The sequence below is a fragment of the Sorex fumeus genome, unplaced genomic scaffold, assembly GCF_029834395.1.
Source record: "Sorex fumeus unplaced genomic scaffold, SorFum_2.1 ptg000020l, whole genome shotgun sequence".
Lineage (NCBI taxonomy): Eukaryota > Metazoa > Chordata > Mammalia > Eulipotyphla > Soricidae > Sorex > Sorex fumeus.
The window spans coordinates 5,982,861-6,001,624 of NW_026606077.1; the positions used below are offsets into that span (position 1 = coordinate 5,982,861).

The 18,764-nt window shown below is 54.3% G+C and overlaps 1 protein-coding gene across 1 annotated transcript; it reads right to left on the reverse strand.

The window, feature by feature from the left end:
- Positions 1 to 481: 481 nt before the first annotated feature.
- Positions 482 to 7,723, reverse strand: NODAL (nodal growth differentiation factor). The gene is made up of 3 exons (XM_056113449.1): positions 7,531 to 7,723; positions 1,898 to 2,610; positions 482 to 634 (listed from the first exon to the last, which is right to left on the reverse strand). Exons 1-3 carry the CDS (start codon positions 7,721 to 7,723, stop codon positions 482 to 484), a joined length of 1,059 nt encoding a protein of 352 aa, XP_055969424.1.
- Positions 7,724 to 18,764: the final 11,041 nt, after the last annotated feature.

Genomic DNA, 18,764 nt, shown 5'->3' on the forward strand with positions numbered 1-18,764 from the left:
CACCCAGCCCGAGGCCATGAGGAACCCCCAGTCTGACTTGACCTCTACACAGTGCTACTTGGTGTGGGAGGCAATGGCCAAAGACCACCCTGGACTTCAGTCCTGGGGTAGCTGAGGACCTATGAAGTCTACCGTCTCGCCTCACCTCAAAAGAAGGTCACAGATGCCCCCCGGTGCCCCGGCGCAACCAGCCATGAAGGGAAAGAGCGTTTGTGCCTGATTGTCACCTACCTGGTGGGCTCAGGGGGGTGGCACCCCTGGGGCCCCCTTCCAGGCCCCCTGTGTTCGCGCCTGACAGTGACCCGTGTTGAGCCAGACTCCGCACGCCGGCGCTGGCAGGGTGCAGCCCTTCCTCCTCAGGTCTGAGGACAGGGAAGCCTCCCGCTCCTTGTCTCTCCTTTGGAGTAGATGGTTCTCGTGCCTTCTGGGGGCTTCCTGCCCCATCCAGGGCTCAGGCCAATCCAGCCCCTCCGGGCGCCCCTCAGAGACACCCACATTCCTCCACGATCATGTCTTTGTGGTGGTCAAGGAGGACTCGGCCATTGTCCACATACAGCATGCTCAGGGGCTTTGTCTTCACTGGCGCGCAGCACGTGGACGGGACTCGGTGCGGCTGGTACCGTTTCAGCAGACTCTGCAAGGGAGAGGACAGCTCAGTGGTCAGGGCAGGCAGGGCGGCATCATTTTGGGAGAAAGGAGGGAAAGTTGCCAAGAGTTAAAACCAGTTTCTGGGGACAAAAATAAGAGGAAATTGGGGGCTGGAGCAATAGCACAGTGGGTAGGGCGTTTGCCTTGCATGCGGCCAACCCAGGTTCGATTCCCAGCATCCCCTGAGCACCACCAGGAATGATTCCTGAGTGCAGAGCCAGGAGTGACCCCTGTGCAACGCCGGGTGTGACGCAAAAAAAAAAAAAGAGGAAATTAGGCATGCCAATATGTCGACTTGACTTGAATTTTAAGTTTTGCATGTGTTTGGTTGGGTGTTAGGCCTCCCAGTGCCCGGGGGCCATGCAGTGTCAGAAATCAAACCCAAGCTTCCTGCATGCAAATAGTCTGTAGACCAAGAAGATTTTAATCTGGTTTGTTTTTGTTTGGGGGAGCACACCTTGGAAGGCAAGGGGCTTACTCCTGGCTCTTTGCTGAGGGATCGCTTCAGGCAGTGCCCTGGGAACTGTACACCATGCTGGGACAGAACCCAGGTCAGTGCATGAAAGACAAGCACCTTCCCTGCTGTCCTCTCTCCCACCCTTAATATCCGGGCTGGGCAGTGGAAACCTTTCCAGTCACCCCTAACTAGATAAAAGACTAGGAAGGGGGCAGGAGGGCAGCTCAGGAGGACAGATTACACTGTGACGTTGGAGGCCCTGAACCAGATGGTCCTCCCAGCACCAAGCCGGATGTAGCCCTTAACTTTTGTTGGTTTTTTTTTTTTTTTTTGCTTTTTGGGTCACACCCGGCGATGCTCAGGGGTCAGGGGTTTACTCCTGGCTCTGAACTCAGGAATTACCCCTGGCGGTGCTCAAGGGACCATATGGGATGCTGGGAATCGAACCTGGGTCGGCCGCGTACAAGGCAAACGCCCTACCCACTGTGCTATCACTCCAGCCCAGCCCCTAACTTTTGGAGGGCCGCTATTTGTGCTCCAAATCCCTCCCGCAAAGTAATATTAATTTAAAAACAAAGTGGCCAGAGCAACAGTACAGCAGTTAGGGTGCTTGCCCTGCACACGGCCGATGCAGGTTTGACCCCCGGCATTCCACGAACACTGACAGGAATGATTCCTGAGTGCAGAGCCAGGAATGACCCCTGAGCAGCACTGGGTGTGGCCCCCAAACCAAAAATAGATGGATAAGAATCTATAATGAAAGGAAGAAGGGCCCATTCCCCGGGGACCCACCTGGATATAGGCGTGGTTGGTGGGATGGAACTCCTCCCCCACAGGGTTCGGGCACTCGCCCTCGCAGCGATAGGCATTGTACTGCTTGGGGTAGATGATCCAGGACCCCCAGCCGATCAGGTTGAAGTCCACCTGGAACTTGACCTTGCGACAGAGCTGGCTCCTGTCGGGCAGGTGATAGCGCCGCTGTCTCCGGCCCTTCTCCCGCGACAGCTGTCCCTCCTGGACCCGCCAGGAGCTCTCGGCTTCCCAGAGCAGGGTGGAGCTCCCCAGCCGCTTCTGCTCGGGGGACAGGTTGGAGTAGAGCAAGAGGACCACATCACCAGCCGTGGCGTTGGGGACAGCAAGAGAGGGCGGCTGTGGCCGACACTCTCCAGCCAGGCTGGACACCTGCGCCTCCAGCTCCCTCGGGTGCTTCAGCCACTTGGAGAGCGGCCTGGTCACCTCCAGGACCAGGCTGTTGGAGACATAGGTCACCTGGGACAGGGGGACGGTGAACAGGTCCATGTGGTGGCGTCGCGGGCAGCCGGCAGGGGCCCGGCCCTCGGCCAGCTTGGGCTGGTGGAAGAGCTCAACGGAGAGTGGACCGTGGGCCGGGAGTGGGAGGGGCCACGCCAGCTGCAGCCGGAGCTCGGCCCACTCCAGCTCCTCCTCTTGGCTCAGGAAGGAGAAGTCAAAGGCGAAGGCCCAGCGCTGCCCGTCCACCTGCACATCTGGGTGGGGAGAGACAGGAAGGAGGCAGGTCAGTGCAGCCCTGCCGCCTCTGCTAGCGGGACAGGCACCACCGTCGCTCACCTGGAGCCCCTTTCTTTACACCTGGTCCTCGCACCCTGACCCTAAGCGCCGCCGGAAGGCTTCTGGAGTCTGTTTTGACTTTGCTGTGGCTGTTTTGGGACACCCCCAGCGGTGCTCAGGGCTCACTCCTGCCTCTGCATTCAGGGATCACTCCTGGTGGGGCTCAGGGGACCGGATGGGGTGCTGAGATGGACTGAACCTGAGTTGGCCACGTGCAAGGCAAGCACCCTGCCCCGCGGTACTACGGCTCTAGCCCCTGAGTCCATTTGTCAGAGGGGAGGAGAATGCAAGCCCAGGCGTGGCAAGAAGCCAGCCAAGGTGTGATTCCGAGGTCAGAGCTGAAGATGCATCTGGATCGTCTGCAAAGCCCAGCGCCAGACCTCTGCTCAGCTGACTCCCGCTGCAAACGGTCAGCCCGTGGAAGGAACCGTGCAGAACGTTCAGGACGGGCTGGGGACACTCATCTCCCCTCATGCAGCTCAAGCCAAACCGGTGGCTTTCTGTTGTTTCGTTTTGTTTTGGGGACCACAACCAGCAGTGCTTAGGGATGACTCCTGACTCTGCATTCAGGAATCCTGGTGGTGCTCAGGGGGCTGTATGGATGTTGGGGCTTGGACTTCTGGGTCAGCCACATGCAAGGCAAATGCCCCACCCACTGTACTGTCTCTTTGGCTCCAAAAACCCAGAACTTTCTGCCCCAAGTCCTGGGATTCTGCTCCCCCGTGAGCCTGCAGGTAGCCCCTGCCAGCCCCTTCCCTCTGAGAAGAATGTCCCGGCTCAGACCCAGGGAAATGGACGCAGCTTCCAGGAGAGGTCCCGAGAGCTCAGTGCTCCCCGGTCACAGAAGCCAGGATGGCTGACCATGTCCTAGCCGTGTCCTGGTCTACCAACACACAGAGACGCATGATGGTACAAGCTTTGCACATTAACACCCAGACCCTGTCCTGAGGGGTGCTCGCCCTACCATCCTGGCTAATCCACATACCTGGGCACACATCCCCATGTCTGCATGCGCACACACACGCACACACACACACGCACACACACACACACACACACACACACCACACATACACTCTCGGGCTCTCTCTCACACATGCACACACACAAACTCCCCCCTCACACACCTCACACACCACACATTCTTTCTTTCTGTATCTCTCTCTGTCTCTCTCTCTCTCTCTCTCTCTCTCTCTCTCACACACACACACACACACACACACACACACACACACCAACCTTTCTCTCCCACCCAGACCACCAAGTCCAGACAAGGGAGGGAATGGGGGTGGACAGATGCTTTATTTCACTGTCGGACAAAGGGGTGTGAGATTTGGGAATAGCACACAGGGTGGAGGGAAAAGTGACCTTCGGGGTCAGGAATGTGGCTCAAGCAGGAGGGCCTTGGGTTGGATCTCGGGCACTGCCTAGGCCTCGAGCACTGCAGGGTGAGGTCCCAACAATAGAGAAACACACACAAATGAATGGCTTTTAGGGGCCCCGATGTGGTTCAGGGACCGAGAGAGCCGCAACCAACTGCATCTATTCCCAAACACCAATAGAGACCAAGATGGGAGGGAACCAAAGTCCTCTGGAGTTTTGCCCTCCCGCTACAATGGAAATAGTAATGCGGTTACAAAAGGGGGTACAAAGGTGTGAAGGGGGTCGAGTGCACAGTGAGTGGGGCATGTGCTTTGCATGCAGCCAACTGGGTTCTGTCACCCCAAACCAGGTTCTGTCTCCTGGCTTCTGTCACTCCACAAAGCCAGGAGCAAGTTCCGAGCACTGCTGCTTGAGGCCCCTGACACAACCAGACCGAACAAACAAAAAAGAAAATGAGCGAGCTGTGCCTGGCTTGGAGGAAGGCAGTTCACTCAGTTCATTCAGTACCTAAGCACTTGGTGGGCTTGGTGGCTCTGGGGATGGTTGGATCTGCTTCAGGCTGTCCAATACGTGGGTTCCTTTCCTTCTTTGGACCTCAGTTTCCCCTCATTGTAAGAGAGAGATGGGGGTCGGGAGGGACTGCAGTTTCCTGAGATACTGATGTAAGAGTCTGACTTTCTCAGCCGTGTCACGACAATATCTTCCATCACGCCTCCAAATTCTGAATCCTGAATCCTGGCCAGGTCCTTGGGTAGAAGTGGGTGAAGGACCGGGGCAGGGGAAGGAAGTGGAGAGTCCCAGGGGGTGGGGCGCTATAGGATGAAAATAGGTCCTGTCCCCACACACACCGCAGGACTCCCTAAGTCTGACTTATCATGCCACTGGGGCTGCCCAGTATTTTGAAAGGTCACCGAAGACTTACAGACTTTAAGAATACTCACTCCAGATCACCCTTGACCCCAGAGCTAAAGGAGGAGAAGGAAAGACATGCAGGGAAAAAGAAAGAAGATGAGAGGGGCTGGAGCAGTAGCACAGCGGGTAGGGCATTTGCCTTGCACGCAGCCAACCCAGGTTTGATTCCCAGCATCCCACATGGTCCCCCGAGAACCACCAGGAGTAATTCCTGAGTGCATGAGCCAGGAGTAAACCCCGTGCAATGTCAGGTGTGACCCCCCCCAAAAAAAAAAGATGAGAAAGGGAAGTAAAGGGTGAACAGGGGGCCAGGACTTGAGGTATGCCAGTGATGTGAGAGAGTGGTACAGATCCAACTACACTGAAAACATGTTTGGAAACACTTTGTAATGTGTCTGGCAAAGTGGGGGGGTGGTTGGGGATGGAGCATGCGAACACAGTGGGGGGGAGTTAACACTGGTGGTAGGGTTGGTGTTGAAATAGTATTGTTGAGCCTAAAACTCAGCTATCAATAGGTAAATCATGGTTCTGTAAATATATATATATATATATATATATATATATATATTGGGGACTGGAGAAATAGCAGGTAAGGTGCTTATTCGGTCTCTCCCCACACCATGAGCTACCAGGAGTGATTCCTGAGTGAAGAGCCAACAACCCCTGAGCCAAGAACAAACCACTGTGGTCTGTGACCCCAAAACAAACAGAAAGGACGCTCACCCTGGTAGTGGGGGGAAGCCAAGTCAGCATCTTCCACGCAGGCCACAAATGTGACCCCTCCATGCCCTGAATGCAGAATGCCACACAGGCCTGGTGTAATCCAGATTTCCCGTCCCCCCCTCCGCAACTCGGCACATGGGGGACCATAAGGGGAGCCTGGGATTCAATCTGCATGGCTGTGTGCAAGCTGTCTGTATCCAAGCCTGACACAGTTCTCCTGGCTGTCCTTTCTCTCCCACCCAGCGGCACAGCACTTGACTTGAATTTGTCTGGCCCTGGGTTCTACCAAGACACTGCCAAGAAAAGGGGAGGGGGGGCAGAAAGGGCTGGACAGAGGGTGGTGGGGAGGGGTGGGGGTGCTATAAACCGAAGGACCATCACCCCAAGCCAGTGCTGAGGGTCCAACCAGCACTCCTGGAACCCTGGCTCCCACCCCCTACGACTGCATGAGGAAATGAATGGAAGGTTCAGATAACGGGGGGCCCAAGGGGGTCAGAAGCGAACCCCAGGTCCGGCGGCTCACAGAACTAGGAGCTGAGCAGAGCAGTGCTGGCACCAGGTAGCCCCTCCCTGCCAGTTAAGAACAAAGAGAACGCTCCAGGGCGCATTACGCAGGACAATAGCCCAGTGGCAAATATTGTTATGCATTTTCCTGGCCTGCCCCAGATCTTCCACAGGAGAACTGCAAGAAATCCACATTTCAGGGACCAGAACCCTGATTTCCAAACTGCCTTATGATTAATCAGTGCCACAAACCTCCCGGAATTTTCTAGGAAAAGAGAGTGACCTGGCAAAGTCCTGAGCACACCCCTAACCTTCTGCCCCAACCCTCCAGCCTGGAGCTTTCTGGAAGTCCAGTAATTTAAACTGCTCCCCCCATTACACTTCCTCTAGTCTGGTCCCCTGATGACCCTTCCGGAGAAGGTCATCAACGGTTTGACCCCAGACAGGACAGACCGAGAGCTGGGAGCTGCTGTCGGGCGTCCCCTGCACCCCCCACCCCAGATCACAGGGGGCCAGCGGGTGGCCAGAGAGGTCAGACTGCTGATGTGGATTGCACGCTGGGCGCGGGAGGGCCGTCTGGCCCCCGCAGACAGGGGCAGGCAGTGGTGACCGGGATCTGCTCCCCGACTCAGGATTCCGGATGTGACTTGCCTGGGGGAAGGGGGAAGGGACCCCGAGCAGAACCTACCTGCCTCGCCCACTGCCCAGATGCCAGTACTCAAGGGAAATACTCTCCTGACACCCCTACTTCCCCCGCAGCCCCCAAATCTAGGCGACCCTGCTTGGCCTGGGGTCTGCCTCCCTGCCCCATTTCTGGGCACCTCCCGTCTAATTCCAGATCTCTGAATCCTGAACCCCAGTGCTACACGCTTGGTACCCGAGTCCTAAATTGGTGACCAGCTGGAAACATTTGCAACGTTGCACCCAGGGACGACCCGCTGTGCCCCCAAAGAAAAGATTGCACAAAATGCGCTAGCGACAGCAACTGTCTTGATTGTGACTGAACCGAGTGTTGGGCTGAGTTTTACTTTGTGTGCGTGTTCACCTACGCCTTGCCACGCATTATATAGGACAGTGACACACACACACACACACACACACACACACACACACACACACACACACACACACACTCCTGCACAGACGTGCCAACTTTGGCGCCCAGGTGGCTTCCCTAGGCCACCCGGATAAGCGCTGCCATCAGGCTCAGGCCTCCCGTGCCGCGTCCTGCCCGCCCAGACGCAGATCCCGGGCGCCCGGGTGCCCTTCGGGCGTGGGGCGCCCCGAGGGGCGTGCGGGGCGCGGGGGGCGCCTACCTTGGGCTTGCAGGCTGCGGACGATGTCAGCCCGCGGGAGCGGGGCGCGGTACAGGCTCAGCATATAGGCCAGCGGGTTCGCCGACGGCTGTCCCTGCGTCTCGAGGGGCCCCGGGGCCAGCGTGGCGGCGCCGGCGTGGACCAGCGCGCAGCAGGCGTGCAGGAGGAGGCTGGGGAGGCGGTGGGCGTGCATGGTGGGCTGGACGGGCCGGGGGGCGCACCTCCGCCTCTTTTATCCCCAACCTGCGCCCCGCCCCGCCCCTGCCCGGCTCCCTGGGTGGATGCTGGAATCTCTTATGATCCCCCCAGGGGGTGGCCTCCCCGAGACCCCCAACAGTGGGCAGGCGGGAGCCGAGTGTCCCGGAGCCCCCGCCGGCCGGGGAGTCGATAGGACCGGCTCTGTTTGGCCTGACCTGGGCGCCCTGGCATGCTCTCTGCCCATTTCGAGACCCCCGACTCCCAGCTCAGAATCGACGCTGCCTCCATCCCAGGATCCAAAGGGCTTTCTGGAGCAACAGGGAGAGTCTGGATCTTAGAAGGGGCACAGACGCCCACTGGCCCAGGGTACTGCAGCCTAGCCTGACCTGGACACTGTCTGGGTGGCTTCTGGGCACTGCCTGGAGTCTGGAGGGCCAGTCTGGACAGCTAATCCTAGGCACTGACCAGGGTTCGCCCCAATAAAGAAGGCGGATGGCAGGTACAGCTCCCCAGGACTTGCCTCAATGTTGGGTGTTCCCCTGGGCAGTGGGCAGGAAGGGCCAGGACTGCTTGCTCAGTCAGGCAGGGAAGGGGAGAGAGAGTTCAGCAGAAACAGGATCCCTGCACTCGGCTGACCAGTGACCCAGCCACCCACTTCCCGCATGAGCCCAGAGATTTCAGGAACATGCTTTCAGGGCCTGAGCTGCCCGCATTCCCCACTCTGCAGTCCCGGTCAGCTTCGCACTTCCCACTAGCCGCTCCCGGGGCCCTGCCGTCCTCATCTGCACAAGAGTGAACCCGGCCAGGCCTCCCGTTCAGGTGCAAAGTCTGGTCGGTGCAGGAATCACCTTTAAAGAAATGTAAATCCCAGCCCGAGTCAGCCCCCACTGTTTCCCTCCCCACCGGAGGAGACACTTTCCGCCCACCCCCACCCCGAGACTCCCACCGGCTCTCAGCCCCCAGCTCCTTCCCGCCTCCCGGCTTTAGCAGCCGGCTTGCAAATACAGAAATCGGCCTAAGGGTCCGACCCCTGGGTTTCTCTCTCAGGACCCCCTTCTCACTTCTTAGGAAAGGAGGAAGGCCCAGCCCCAAAGCGTGTCCCGAAGTGGCCCTTTCGACAGGAAGGAACTTCACCTAGGACAGAGTGGCTGCAGAACCAGCTCTGACCAGGGGACCCTGGTGATCCACGCCCGGGAGCAAGCCGGGCTTCTCGCATATCAGGCATTGGTCATTGGGACCCAAAACTAAGGAAGTCAATGTGACACATCTCCAGCAGGAGATAAATATCACCGTCTTTCTTATCCCCCTTTTCTTGGCAGTGTCTTGGTAGAACCCAGGGCCAGACAAATTCAAGTCTGGGTGGGAGAGACAGGCAGTCAGGAGAGCTAGCCGCACAAGACTTGGCTACAGCTTGCACAAAGCAATTCGGATTCAATCCCAGGCACCCCGTATGGTCCCCCAAGCACTGCCCGGAGTGATCCCTGAGTGCAGCGCCAAAACTAAGCCCTGGGCACAGCAGGGTGTGGCTCTCAAAGCAAGCACCCCTCCCCCCCCATTGAGAAAGAAACCCACTACCACCGAGCCACATCCCAGTTGGAAGGACTGAGTTCCCAGTTCTAATCTAGACTTCAGAATGGAGGTTTGCTGAGAGGGCTTGATCACCTCCAGAGCTGGCAGGCGCCTTCGTTCATTGATTCTTATCCAGTGGCTTGAAGTTCTACTTGCAGTTGGGAACTCACTTCCAGGCTTCAGTTTTCTGTCACACCTAACAGTCAGAGACAGTCCTTTCCATTCAGCATAAATGATACAAATGCAAAAATGCTTTCTGTTCTCCCTAGGGGTGGGGGGAGGTTGTAAAGCTTTGTGCAGATGAATAGAAGTGCTCCGGGGAATATTTGTAAGACCTTGTGCTTGTAAATGCTCAGTGCTTGTCACCTGACTTCTACAGTTTGGGCCCTGCTAGCTCCTAAGAGTTAGGAAGAGTTAGTTTCACCGGGTCTGGAGCCAGAGCACAGCGGGGAGGGCGTTTGTCTTGCACGTGGCCGACCTGGGTTCGAGTCCCAGCATCCCTTATGGTTCCCTGAGCACCACCAGGAGTGATTCCTGAGTGCATGGGGAGTAACCCCTGTGCATTGCCGGGTGTCACCCAAAAAGCAAAAGAAAGAAAGAGTTAGCCTCACCTTTCTGCATCAGAAACCTTATCCCCCACCTTCACTCCCATAGAAGGCACCCACATCCAGGTTATGAATGCCTAATCAAAAATCATGGAGGGGCCAAGGGATAATACAGTGAGGAGGGGGCTTATTTTGCAGAAGGTATACCCAGGTTCAGTTCCTGGCACCTCATATGGTCTTTTGAGTCTGCCAGGAGTGAGTCTGAGTGAAGAGCCAGGAGCAACCCTGAGCACCGTTGGGTGTCAAAAAAAAAAAAAAAACAGCAATGAATGTGGGTGAGGCCTGGGAACCCAAAAAAGGAGCACAGGAGAGACAGACACCTATCAAAGGTATGAAGACTCCAGGAGCCCCCAATCCACACAAGTCCCAGAATCCATGTGGCCCCTCTTTATTTATTTTTCTTGGTCACACCCGAAGACGCTCAGGGGTTACTCCTGGCTCTGCACTCAGGAATTACTCCTGGCAGGATTCAAGGGACCAATTGGGATGCCAGGGATTGAACCCAGGTTGGCCACATGCAAGGCAAACACCCTTCCTGCTGTACTGTCGCTCCGGCCCCCTGAGTGGCCCCTCTTTAAATCAGGACATTGGGACCCAAGATGTCTTATTCCCAAGATGTGGGGTGAAGGGACCAGGAAAAGGCTTAGTCATCTGGAGTATTAACTTTTGTTTGTTTGGGGGCCACATCCAGTGATGCTCAGGGTTTACTCCTGGCTCTGTGCTCAGGAATCATTCCTGGTGGTGCTCGGTGACCATCTGGGATGTGGGGAATTGAACCCGGGCTGGCCTTGTGCAAGGCAAGCACCCTACCCACTGTACTATTGCTCCAGCCTCTGGACCACGTGTTGTATATGCACCTGACCCAGTTTCGACTCCAAGTACCATAAGGTTTCCCAGCACTGGAGGCCCCTGAGCCCTGCTGGAGTGGCCCTGCTTTGTCCAGCAGCAAAAGGTCTGGGCAACACCACATCCCTGGGCCCTGGCATTGAACTGCCAGCCAGATTAGCTAGCTGAGAATTGGCAGGAGGGGTCCTTGGTTTGAGTCCTCCTCCACCAAACAGCAGTGAGAATAAAGTAGGATGCTGCATCTCCTTTCATCTCAGCCCAGCTGCTTCTTGCCATCTTGGATGGTTTTGCGGCCAGAGAGAGAGGACAATGGGGAAGGTGCTTGTCTGGTATGTGCCCAAGCCCCTCTCAATCCCCAGAACTCCATATGGTCCCCCAGGCACTGCCAGAAATGATCTCTGAGCACAGAGCCTGAGCACCTCTGGGTGCAGCCCCAAAACCCTGCTCCCCCGTTATAAGGATATCTGTACTCATCCTGTATGCGTCCTACTGCGTGGCACACAGTAGGTGCCCCCAAATGTGCTTGTTCAAATGAATGAGGGGAAAAACCAGAGGGTGTTCTGCACACTTAATGAGCGCCACACAGTGACTAGTAGAAATAGCTGTGGGTGACAGGGCAGGTTCACTTGTCACCCATTTGTCCACTCCTGCCCCCCTGGCTGCCACAGCTACCAGAAGGTGCCCGTCTGTGTGCCTGAACTCTGACCTTTAAAAACCCACCATGGGGGCCAGAGCGATAGTACAGCAGGGAGGGTGTTTGCCTTGCACGCGGCCGACCTGGGTTTGATCCCCGGCATCCCATATGATCCCCCAAGCACTGCCAGGAGTAATTCCTGAGCACAGAGCCGGGAGTAACCCCTGAGCATCACTGGGTGTGACTCAAAAAGCAAATAATAATAATAATAAATCACAAGTGGTATCACGGTCCTCCCGTTGTTCATCGATTTGCTCGAGCGGACCCAGTAACGTCTCCGTCATGAGACTTGTTACTGTGTTTGGCATATCGAATACGTCACAGGTAGCTTGCGAGAGACTCTCAGTAGCATTGCTGGTGTGACCCTCAAACAAAAACAAATAGACAAACAAAAACTCGCCAAGTCCAGTGGGAGCTGTAGACAGAGCTGGTTTCTGATGTGAATTGGCCCGGAATTGGCCTGGAACTGCTCTCACAGCTGCAACACATCTGTCACTGAACTTTCTCAGGGGCTGATGCCCCAGAAGGGAAGAACCCTCATGGCCGCCATCTCCTGGGGACCACGGCAGACAGCCCCTCTGTCCTTAATACAGACACTCATCAGTTCAGCCTGTTTTGACATGAAGGACTGGAAGTAGTCTGGCCCCCTTCTCTCCCTCTGCCCCAGACACACTGACCTGCAGCTTACCCGACCTCAGAGATAACCTCTGAGGGAGGGCCCTGCCAGCTGGCGGGAGAGGGTGAGCAAAGTCCCCCCACGCTCCGGCTGGCTTTTCTGCACACACACACACACACACACACACACACACACACACACACACACACCCGTCGCCCTGAGCAGTGGCAGGCAGCTTTTTTGAGTGCTGAACTCTGAGGTTAGGCTGCCAGCAACCAGAATCTGGAGTCTCCTCGCTCACTGCCTGGGAATCTCGAACTAATCACAGCCTTGAAGCTGCTGCTCCCCTGCTAAGAACTGGGGCAGAAGAGATGATCCAAGGCTCATGGCCCTTGCCTGCATGCAGCCAACCCTGGTTTCTTCCCTGGAACTGCAGATGATCCCATGAACCCTGCCAGGAGTGAGCCCTGAGCACAGAGCAGGGAATGAGTCCTGAAACCAGAGCCGGGAGTGAGCTCAGAGCACAGCCAGGAGTTAGACCAGAGCACAAAGCCGGGAGTGAACCCTGAGCAGAGCCGGGAGTGAGCCCTGAGCACAGAGCCAGGAGTGAGCCCTGAGCACAAGAGCCAGGAACAAGCTCGGAGCACTGAGAAGGGAGTAAGCCCTGAGTACCTCCAGATGTGACTCAATGCCCCCACCTGCCCACCCCCCCCCAAAAAAATCTGCTTGATAGAAAGTAATCTCTTAATCACACTTAACTTCCCGTTAGTCGTCGATTTGTTCGAGCGGGCGCCAGTAACGTCTCCATTTGTCCCTGTCGCGTGCTAGTGTAGCCCAATAGAAAGTAATGAATAAGTGCAAAGAGCACTATGCAGGAGACCTTGATCTTTTGTTCATTAGTTCATCTAACAGACCTGCCTGGCTACTGGGTTTCTGGCAGGCTGATCTTCTCCCATTTCCTTCTTGGTTTTGTTTTAGTTTGGGGGACATACCCCACAGTGCTCAGAGCTAGCAGTGCTCAGGGATCACCTCTGGTGGGCCTCAGAGGGACCACATGGGGTGCCAGGGATGGAGCCCGGTCGACCACGTACAAGGCAAGCCCCCTGCCCGCTGTTTTATCTCTCCAGCCCCGACTCCTGACAAACTACTGTTCACTTATCTAGACATAGCTAAAGGGGCCAGGGAGACAGTATAGTGGGCAAGGCCTTTGCCTTGCTGCTGACCCAGTTCAAGCCCTGGTAAGGGTTGATAAGGGTCCTTGTACTGCTCCAAGAGCAATTTCTTTCTTTTTTATTTTTTTAATTAATTAATTAATTTATATATATATATATATATTTTGCTTTTTGGGTCACACCCAGCGATGCACAGAGGTTACTCCTGGCTCTGCACTCAGGAGTTACTCCTGGAGGTGCTCAGGGGACCATATGGGATGCTGGGAATCGAACCCGGGTCAGCCGCATGCAAGGCAAACGCCCTACCCACTGTGCTATCTCTCCAGCCCTTTTTTTTTTTTAATTTTTATTAGTGAGACGCCATGAGGTACAGTTGTAGACTTACAATTTTTTGTGCTTGGGTTTCAATTTTACAATGATCAAATACTCATCCCTCCACCAGTGCCCATTTCCCACCACCACAGATCCCAGTATCCCTACCACCCCCCATCCCCTCCATCCCATCCTGCCTCTGTGGCAGGGCATTCTCCAGGAGCAATTTCTGAGCACAGTTTGGGGCTAGTCCCCCTGATGACTGCTGGGTGTGGCCCCAAACTTACCCCAGCCCCCAGAGACACTATATAAAAATCTCTTCCTCAGTGATGTTATACAGCCGGTAGGGTACGTCTTGACCCCTGTTTAATCTCGGGCATCCCATAAGGTCTCCTGAGCACCAGCAGGAGTAACCTTGAACAGAGAACTGGAGTAAAGACGGAGCACCAGCCACTGTGACCAAAAAAACAAAAACAATTGTATGACCAACCGAGACTTGAACTGAAAGGCTTTGTTACTGTTCTCATGGTGATTCAACAAATAAATTTAAAAAATATATTAAAAAAAAACAATGGGCCCGAGTGACAGTGCAGTGGGCAGGGTGTTTGTCTTGCAAAAGGCCAACCTGAGTTTGATCCCTGGCATCTCATGTAGTCCCTTGAGCACTGCCAGGAGTAATTCCTGAGTGCAGAGCCAGGAGTAACTCCTGAGCATCACGGAGTATGACCCAAAAAGCCAAAACAAATAAACAAACAAACAAACAAAAACCTCAAAAGAACAAAAATCTCACATTCCTTTGTCACTTTGTCACCCAGCCCCTGTCTTCCACAGCACGTCCATGCTTGGAAAGTAGCTTGTTTGATTTGGTATTGTTTGGTTTTTGTCCACCTTCCCCAGCACTGGGCTCAAAGCCAGATTCTTTGTTGTACTGCCCCCTTTCAGCTATCCTGTCCTGTATTCAGAAGAGACTTCCAGGGCCTGGAGGGACAGTGCAGCAGAGAGGACATTTGCCTTGCATGTGGCCGACATGGGTTTGATCCCTGGCATTCCATATGGTTCCCCAAGCACCACCCAGAGTAATTCCTGAGAGCAGAGCCAGGAGTAACCTCTGAGCATCGCCGGGTGTGACCCATAAGAAACAAAACAAAACAAAAAAAGAACAGCCTTTTACAAGAACAAGTACTCGGTACCTCTGTGTTGAGTGAATATGTTTGTTTAAACCAGTGTCTAGGGGCTGGAGCAATAGCACAGTGGGTAGGACGTTTGCCTTGCACGCCGCCGACCCGGGTTTGATTCCCAGCATCCCATATGGTCCCCTGAGCACTGTCAGGGGTGATTCCTGAGTGCAGAGCCAGGAGAAACCCCTGTGCATTGCTGGGTGTGACCCAAAAAGCAAAAAAAAAAAAAACAAAAACAAAAAACAAGGGCGGGAGAGGCTTCCACATCCAGGATCCCAGGTCATCAGCTCCTCTCTTCCGAGCAGAGGGATGGGTGCATGGCAGGTGCTCAGGGAGTGCATGTCCAGGGAGCCCCCACACTCCTGGCTTCTCTCAAGCTCACTCGGGTGCTGTCCTCTGTGCGCTCAGCCTCTGCCTTCTTCCTCCCCCTTCGAGCAGGAGCTGCGAGGCCTGGCCAGGGTAACTGGCCCACGAGAGAAGCAGCCAAAGTTAGGCCTGTCCCCTCTGAATGCCCCCACCCTCCAACCTCTGCTCCACTCCGAATGCCCCCCAAAGGCCATCCGCTGTTCCACCCTGAAGCCACCCACCCTCCATCCGCTGTGATCAGCTCCCTTCCCAGCCCGCCCAGGGGGAGCTCAGGCCTGATTCCCACAGGGTCAGGAGGTGAGGGCTCAGCCCACCCTGGGAAACAAACAGAGACCACCAGGAGGGCGTCCCAGAAGCTTCTGAGCCATTCCCACAGCCCAGCCCCGTCAGGGCCCTCCCCGCCGTCTCTCCATTTCCCTCGTGAACCACTGGGGTTGAGATTGAGCTGGACTTGATGATACAACAGAGGTGTGGTCCAGTGCCTGAGAGAGAGAGAGAGAGAGAGAGAGAGAGAGAGAGAGAGAGAGAGAATGTCTATGTGAACCTGTGAAGGTATATGTGTGTGTGTGTGTGTGTGTGTGTGTTCATAGGTCTAAGTGTACATCTAGGGAGGAGGAGGAGAAACAGTTAAAGGAAGCTGATACTTAAATAGCAATACTCCTACAAAATTCTTTTTTTTTTTTTAAAAAGGAAGCTGATACGTGTGAATCACCCATCCATTATTTCCTATGTATCTTCAACAGGTACAATGTGTACTGTGAATAGTATATTGATACAATGTACAGTACAAAGATACATGTATAATGCCCCCACTCTCACCCCCATTTCTGGGCTCTGAGTGGCGCCAGTTGAGTCACTCCCAGCCCTGAGCCTTGCTACCGGGAGTGCGAGCTTCTTTGGTGCCATCATCAACCAAACCACAAGATGTAGGTGTACTACTAGCTCAGTGTCACCTCAAATTGTTAACCACTATAACCCCCTGGGATACCTATGAAAGACAACGGGAAAGGCTGGAGATATACAGGGATACAGGGGCTAAGACACTTGTCTTGTGTATGGCTGACTCCAGTTCAATGCCCGGCACCACATATGATCCCCCTTAGCAATACGAGGACTGGCCACTGAGCACAGAGCCAGGAGTCAGCTCTGAGCACTGTCAGCTGTCACCCAACACTGCCCCCACCCCCAGCACACACAAAAAAAAAGCAATAGAGGAAGGGGCAGGGACTCACATGACTAGTTACAAATTAAAAAAAAAAATTGGTGGCATCCATATCAGGAGGTGCTTAGGTACTATCGTGGCTGTACTCAGGGCACTGGGTATCAAACTAGGGCCTTCTGCATGAAAAACATGCTCTCAAGCCCATTGGACTTTCTTTCCAGCCCCTATATATATTTTTATTTTTATTTTTTAAATTTTTTTTTGCTTTTTGGGTCACACCCGGCGATGCTCAGGGGTTACTCCTGGCTCATGCACTCAGGAATTACTCCTGGAGGTGCTCGGGGGACCATCTGGGATGCTGGGAATCGAACCTGGGTCGGCCATGTTGGCTGTGTGCAAGGCAGACGCCCTTCCCGCTGTGCTATCGCTCCAGCCCCTCCAGCCCCTGCATATATTTTTAGAGCGAGAGAGACAGCACAGGGGCTAGGTGCCTGCCTTGTGCTACGCTAAACACAGTTCAATCCCCAGCACTACATACGGTCCCCTGAACACCACCAGGAGCGACCTCTGAACCAGGAGAAAGCCCTGAGCTTACTCCTGAGATGTGACTGCCTCAAATATGTTCAAATTAAATTGGGGGGGAAAAAGAAAATTCTAAAAGTTGCAGAGTACTTTATTGTTCTATTAAGCTTTAATGACTTCAAAAGTAGAAAGAGAACCATAAGGAAAACATTATTTGGTACTTTGTTTAAATTACTTTTATAGTCATTTGATTTTGTGAATTTTGAATTGTCTGCTTCATAACTTCTTTTGTTTCAGTCAACATTTACTATTTAAAAAATATGAAAACTTTTAAAAAATTCTTTTTCAGGGCTGGGAGAAAGCTTAAAGGGCAAAGGGCATGGTTTACATGAAGGGCACCCTGACTTGTTCCTCTGGAGCACAGGGGTCCCCCAACTACTACCAGGAGCAATCCCCAAGCAGTGCACCCCAAACATAGCTCCCAAACAAATAAATGAAGAATTGGTATTCAGCATTCAGAGCAATCCAAATACCCATCAGCAGTGATTGGGTAAATTGTGGTCTATTCATGTTTTTTTTTTTTTTTTTGCTTTTTGGGTCACACCTGGCGATGCACAGGGGTTACTCCTGGCTCTGCACTCAGGAGTTACTCCTGGCGGTGCTCAGGGACCATATGGGATGCTGGGAATCGAACCCAGGTCGGCCGCGTGCAAGGCAAACGCCCTACCCGCTGTGCTATCGCTCCAGCCCCTGTGGTCTATTCATGACCTGGAAAGCGACTTCACAATAAAAAAGAGTAAACTATTGATTTGTGCAAGTCTGCATTTCAAATTTATGAAGTGGGGGCTGAAGACATAGTACAGGGGGTAGGGCACTTGCCTTGCATGAGACCGACTCTGGTTCAATCCCTGCCAGGAGTGATTCCTGAATGCAGAGCCCCGAGTTATCTCTGAAAACCTGCCAGGTGTGACCCCAAAACAAACAAACAAACAAAAACCACGGATGAGACTTCGATCATTAAACTTTCATGTGCTTTGTAAGTTTATAGCTTTTATACTTCTGAATTCCTTCAACAAAATAGGCTCTGATAGGGGCTGGAGTGATAGCACAGCGGGTAGGGCATTTGCCTTGCACGCGGCCGACCCGGGTTCGATTCCCAGCATCCCATATGGTCCCTTGAGCACCACCAGGAGTAATTCCTGAGTGCAGAGCTAGAAGTAACCCCTGTGCATTGCCGGGTGTGACCCCAAAAGCAAATTAATCAATTAATTAATTAATTTTAAAAAATAGGCTCTGATAAAAGTTCGAAACTGAGCTCCCGGGACCAGAGAAAATGCAGTGGTTTGGGAACTGTCCTTCCAAGCAGCTGTCCCTGGTTCAGTCCCTGGCAATCCCTGTGATTCCCCCCAACATCACCAGGGGTCACTTCTGAGTACAGAGCCAGGAAGATCCCCACTGGGGTAGAGGAAAAAACCAAAAATAAATGAAGAAAGAGGAACCGGAAAGGTGGTACAGCAGGCAGGGAGCTTTTATGCAAGCCGACCCGGGTTCAAGATCCCTGTGGCATGCCAAGAGTGGCCCCTGAGTACAAGGTAAGTACCCTCCCCAGTGTACTCTCTCTGGGCCCTAGACAGTTTATGAAAATCAGTGCTGGAGAAGACTGAAAGGCTGGAGCACGTGCTTCCCTCCTTGGCAACGCATGGTCACCCAAGCTGCCAGGAGGGTCCCATCCCCACTCCTCACCTTGCAAAGAATCTGGGCTTTGGGCCCAGGCAATCTGACCCCTGGCCAGCCCTGGGGGAGCTCATGGCAGGCAGTTGCTCTCAATCCCAGCAGCCTGGGCCCTGGAGGCCACTGAAGCACAGGACAGGCAGGATCTGGGTGATGCATCCCCCACTCACATCAAAGGGTCCCGACTTCAAAGGCAGCAGCACATACCTGGCTGAGGATGCAGGGAAGCCTGGGAGAGCTAATATGATTACCCCCAGGGCCAG

Coding starts and splice junctions, on each gene's coding strand:
- NODAL (XM_056113449.1), bottom strand. CDS start 7,723: ATGCACGCCCACCGCCTCCCCAGCCTCCTCCTGCACGCCTGCTGCGCG. Junction 2,611..7,530: donor CCGCAGCCTGCAAGCCCAAG/GTAGGCGCCCCC, acceptor CTCCCCACCCAG/ATGTGCAGGTGGACGGGCAG. Junction 635..1,897: donor CCAACCACGCCTATATCCAG/GTGGGTCCCCGG, acceptor TCTCCCTTGCAG/AGTCTGCTGAAACGGTACCA.